Here is a 5787-nt window from a genome sequence, read left to right as displayed (position 1 = left end):
CCAACAAACTCCAGACGCGTGCGCCCCCTTGTGCATCTGGCTAACGCGGGTCATGGGGACTCGAGCCTCAAACCAGGGTCCTTAGGCTTCACAGTTAAGCGCTTAACAGCTAAGCCATCTCTCCAGCCCTATTTAATTGTTTGTTTATTTATTTATTTGAGAGAAAGAAAGAGGCAAAGAGAGAGAGAGAGAGAAAGAGAAGGAGAATGGGCGCACCAGGGCCTCTAGCTGCTGCAAGCAAACTCCAGACACATACTCCACCTTGTGCACCTGGTTTATGTGGTACTGGGGAATTGAACCTGGGTCCTTAGGCTTCCCAGGCACGTGCTTTAATTGGCAAGCCATCTCTCGGGCACCAGTGTTCTCCTTTGTATTCAATTCAGGACCCCATCCCATGGAATTATGACACCCACAGTCAGGGTGACAATCCAACCTCAATTAACCTAATCAACATTCCTTGCAGACATTCCCAGATTGTTTTCATAGTGATTCCAGACCCAGTCAAGCTGACAGTGAGGGTTAGCCAGCCCACCCTCCGAAAGGTCCGCATTCTTCTGAGCCCAGCCCCCAAACACTCACGTGACTGCAGGCACCTTGCTCACGCTGGCGCCGCGGCTCGCGCTGCGCTCACGTTTGGTTCATGGCTATTTCCCATGTTGGTTAGGACAGCTGCCCTTGCTCAGAACAGAGGCACTGAAAACATTTTTCCTTGTGTCGTATCTGGGTAGTTTTGCTCTTAGCGCTGGAGAGCTGTCAGACTGTATTGTCCAATTTCCCAAATTCTGAATGTTCCTGGCTCCACAGTCAAATACGATGAGGGGACTAATGCATCTCCTGCAGATTTCTTTTTCTTTTTTCCTTTTTTTATGTTTGTTTGGTTTTGTTTTGTTTTTTGAAGTAGGGTCTCACTCTAGCCCAGGCTGACCTGGAATTCACTCGGTAGTCTCAGGATGGCCTTGAGCCTCCTGTCTCTGCCTCCCAAGTGCTGGAATTAAAGGCGTGTACCGACATGCCTGGCATCTTAAAAAAAAATTTTTTTTTTTTTTGAGAGTGAGAGAATGGGTGCACTAGGGCTTCCAGCCACTGCAAACAAACTCCAGACACATGTGCCGCCTTGTGCATCTGTCTTATTTGGGACCTGGGGAATTGAACCAAGATCCTTTGGCTTTGCAGGCAAGTGTCTTAACTGCTAAGCCATCTCTCCAGCCCATCTTTTTCTTAATTTTAATTAATTTATTTATTTGCAAGCAGAGAGATAGAATAGACACAGACAGAATGGGCATGCCAGGGCCTCTAGCCACTGCAAATGAACTCCAGATGCATGTGCCGCTTTGTGCATCTAGCTTTACGTGGGTACTAGAGAATCAAACCTAGGTTGTTAGGCTTTGCAGGCGAGTGCCTTAGGCGCTGAGCCATCTCTCCAGCCCATCTCTTGCAGATTTCTGATGAAATTACAGAGACACGGGCCTGAGAAACCCCATAGGTGTCTAACTCAGTAGCTTTCAACAGGGGCAAGGCACACCTGTGCTAGACACACCTGCTTCCCTAAACCTGTCTGTAGTAGCCCTACTGTGTGGCTGGTGACAAGCCAGGGTACTTCCTTTTTTTATTTTCATAAAGGCACGGGCGTAACTCTGGGGCAACGAACTCCATGAGATTCACTACAGCGGTCTTCCAGACAATTAAGCAGAGGTTTTCAAATCAGCACAGCACATGAGAGAGAGAGAAGCAGTCAACTTTCTAAATACAATCTTAAACTCTTTTTTTTTTTTTTTTTTTTTTTTTTTGACCGGGCGGCGCGTGTTTATTATGATAGGAAAGACTACTCCCTAGGAATTTTAACAAACAAGAACATTTTGCTGGGAGAACAAGACACTAGGATACAAAATTACAAGTGTTTTAACTCCAGGTCTGTCCCCAGTTCCACCAAGAAGCAAATGGAAAGACAGTTGAAGCAAACAGGCAATTCTGTAAAACTAGACTTAGAAACCCTACAAAGCTGATTAAAATCTAAAACTTGTTTTGCTTTAAAAAATTTAATATATCAAAAGGCCTGCTTTAGTGACATGCTAAAATCCCGCCAAAAAATAACCCCAACACCTCCTTGTCAGTAACAAAGTTGACCAGCCAACTCATACTTCTAAACCCACGTGTGGACAAGTGCGTGTGTGTCTTCTAGAGTTAGACACGGGGCTCAGAGACTGCAAGTAATGTGTACCTATCGCCTGCAAAAAAAATGGGCAGGGAAATCCTGGTAAAATGAGGAACAGTCCCAAATAACCAATTTTTCTAGTACTATGTTCCCCACTGCTACTTCCTTTACTTACAAAGGGGACCCTTGAACCAAATAATTTACCTCACATTTGGCACCCAGTGACCAGGATGTTTGTTTTCTTTAGAAAAACACACATATCCACAACCCTTATATAATTTTTTTGTTTTTACATTTAAATATAAAAATACTACTTTTGCTTTGTGTTATAAATGGAGGACCAAGCAGTAAAGAACTTTTCTTCTCTTAAGGTAGGACAGCCATCTGTTGTCGCTGAGCTGCTCTTTGTGAAGGGTGTGGGTGGCTCCAAGCAAGAGAAGCACAAGAGGTAAACTAACCCCCAGTTCTTGCTCTTCTCCTAACCTCCACTAGTGAGAGTTGGCTTAATCTTAAGAACTGAAGGAGACATGCCATCATAAGTAGTCAGCCTGCCCTTCCAGCTGTCCTTTAGAGGAAGTTCTCCCCTCCTTCACACGCTGCTTTTTGCGGAGGTGACATCTACCGAACAAGGACACCTCCAGAGAGAAGCAGTCACCACCTTTCCCTGCGCCCACCCACACATTAGAAAGGAAGAAAACGGGGGCCGGGTACATGGGAGATTAAGCACTTGACCCCTCTATCCTGACCAAGGAAAAGCAAGGTTCACTGGGCATGAGGAATAAAAAGACCTTGAAATCCCACTTTTGAGTAATGAGGATAATTAAGACACCAGGGAGAGGGAGAGTTGCAGTGGGATGAAGAGCTGGGAAGGGCTCAGTCGCTGGAAGCATCGTCCCCTTAGTTTTTGTACTGGAAGGGCTCGTCGCCATTCTCGTTGAGAAGACACGTACAGATGATGGCCTCTGTCACTGCAAAGGGGTCGCAGTTGGCAGAAGGGCGCCGGTCTTCGAAATAACCCCTCTTCTCCTGGCCAACAGACCGGGGAATGCGGATGCTGGCGCTGCGGTTGGCAACACCGGCGGAAAAGTCGTTGATGTTGGAGGTCTCGTGGAAGCCAGTCAGGCGCCGGGCATTGTCCAGGCCTCCCTTGGGATCGTAGGCACGGATGTGGTACTGGTGCCGCTTGCTGAGTTTCTCAATGGCCTCCTCAATGTACTTCAGGCCATTCTCCTCCCGCATGGCCTTCGTGCTGAAGTTGGTATGGCAGCCTGCGCCGTTCCAGTTCCCAGGAATGGGCTTAGGGTCAAAGGTTGCTATCACGCCAAAGTCTTCACATACACGATGTAAGATAAAGCGGGCCACCCACAGGTGATCTCCCATGCGGATTCCTTCACAGGGTCCAATTTGGAATTCCCACTGGGCAGGCATGACCTCGGCATTTGTTCCCGTGATCTTGACTCCAGCATACAAGCAGGCCCGGTAGTGAGCCTCCACGATATCTCTGCCATAGGCTTTGTCAGCTCCCACGCCACAGTAATACGGGCCTTGGGGCCCAGGGAAGCCATTGGAAGGCCAACCAAAGGGGTGCCCATCCGTCCCCATGAGAGTGTATTCCTGCTCCATTCCAAACCAGGGGTGCTGGTTGCTGACCATGTCCATGATCCGCTTACAGGTGTGCCTTAAATTGGTTTCGGCAGGCTTCCGATTATACTTGAAAACTTCACAGAACACCAGCTTGTTGGGATCCTTGCGGAAAGGGTCACGGAACATGGCAACTGGGAGGAGGTACATGTCACTGTTGGAGCCTTCAGACTGGAAAGTGCTAGAGCCATCAAAATTCCATTCCGGCAACTCTTCTACACACTTGGGCTCACAGTCCAGGGTGCGGGTCTTGCAGCGCAGCCCTTCTCCAGTACCATCGATCCAGACATACATGGAGTGGACTTTCTCGCCTTGAGGCAGGGCCATGTACATCTGCTGGATGCCTTTGTTCAAGGTGGAACTTGCTGAGGTGGCCATGGTGGAAGGCGTTCTGGGCGGCCGAGGGCAGGCGGGAAGGAAGGTGGGCAGGCGGCGAGAGCGAGGTGGAGAGAGAGCGCGGAGGGGAGATCGGTGTACGACTCAGACGCTGCGCTCGGCTCCCATTCTCGGCTCTGCCTCTTTTTTTTTTTTTTAAGTATGGTCTCACTCTAGCCCAGGCTGACCTGGAATTCAGTACGTAGTCTCAGGGTGATCTCGAACTCACGGTGATTCTACCTCTGTCTCCCGAGTGCTGGGATTGAAGGCGTGCGCCACCACGCCCAGCTCTAAATGAGATCTTTGGCAGCGCCCCATGTTGAAGTGATTGCATCCAGCTCCTTGGCTGAGATCAGCTGCAGAGCGACCACAGGGCAGAACTAGTCCAGGGTCACATGGGACTGTGAGGGACTCACCGTCCAGGTCCCTGAGGTCTTTGAAAGGAGGTCAGAGAGAGGGAGGACCAGGTTGTACTGGCTGCCCTTGGGGAGAACTGTCCTTATAACCACCCACCCTCTGGCTTGGGCCCTCGGCCCGCAGGGGCAGCCGTTTGCCATCGTGAGGACCACCAGCACCCAGAGGACATCACTCACAGAGCTGCCAGGCTTGGGTGACAACCACATGGAAGTCCTGATTTACAGCTTTTTTTTTTTTGAAAAGCAAGTCATTTGCCTATCTCAGCAAGCCATGCCGCGAAACATTCCTAACTTTCAGTAGGAGGAAAAATGAGCTGCCTTATGAGAACTTTCAGCATGTTTCTGAGCTGTTGACTGCTCCAATCTGCTGCAAGGCTACGGGTTTATCCACACGCCATCAAAACACAAGCTGGCCCCGTGTCCACCGTGCCCGTGGGTTCCGCAAGCTCACGTGGGCTTGAGTGCTTTGAATTCCAGAAAGCCTTCCCCGTACCTGCCTGGCCATACCTGAGGATCTTTTCTTAGACTGGGTGGGAAAGGAAATGAGGGAGTAGGGGGAGGGAGGGAGGGAGAGAAGGAAGGAAGGGAGGAGGAGGGGAGAGAGGAAGGAAAAGAGGGAGAGAGGAAGGAAGAAAGATTCCTGCCCTGGACCCTGGCCTTCTCAGGGTTCCCAGGCTCAGCATTCAGGCAACTCCGAGCCTAGAAGGAGAAACCAAAAGACACGAGGCAGGTAGGCGGCCGAGGGTTCTCCAGGTCTCAGCGGTCACGGGCACTGCAGAGGAAGGGAACGAGGATCACAGGGACTGGAAAAGCGAAAGATCAAGACTGTCCCCACTGGGATGGCTGAAAACAGTCACTAATCGCAGACATTAGGCAAGCTGGCCTTACTGTTGCCATCCGACAAAGGAGGATCCAGACGTTGGAATGGATCTTGGTCTGTTCGTTTCCTAGAGCTTCTGGCACCAAGTCCCACCAGCTGGACGGTTTAAAACAACAGAATTATTCGGTCCTATAGTTCTGGAGGTCTAAAATCAAGGTGTCAGTGGGGCCATGCCCCCTCTCCTGTCTCCTGACAGGTCAGCAATGCTTCACATTCCTTGGCTGGTCACTACACAGCTCTGTCCTTTGCCCCCAACACTGGCCATGGGCTACTGCCCCCTCTCATCTTCACGTGGCACGCTCCCTGGCTACAGTCTCTTTTCC

The 5787-nt window shown here is 50.1% G+C and overlaps 1 protein-coding gene across 1 annotated transcript; it reads right to left on the bottom strand.

The window, feature by feature from the left end:
* Positions 1-2883: 2883 nt before the first annotated feature.
* LOC123463438 (glutamine synthetase-like) lies at positions 2884-4186 on the bottom strand. Its single transcript, XM_045158924.1, has one exon. The coding sequence runs from the start codon at positions 4169-4171 to the stop codon at positions 3050-3052; it is 1122 nt and encodes a 373-aa protein (XP_045014859.1). The 5' UTR covers positions 4172-4186; the 3' UTR covers positions 2884-3049.
* Positions 4187-5787: the final 1601 nt, after the last annotated feature.

Source organism: Jaculus jaculus, chromosome 9 (assembly GCF_020740685.1).
Source record: "Jaculus jaculus isolate mJacJac1 chromosome 9, mJacJac1.mat.Y.cur, whole genome shotgun sequence".
Taxonomy (NCBI): Eukaryota; Metazoa; Chordata; class Mammalia; order Rodentia; family Dipodidae; genus Jaculus; species Jaculus jaculus.
Note: the sequence above shows the minus strand (reverse complement) of the source record. Positions and strands in the feature narration are given on the sequence as shown.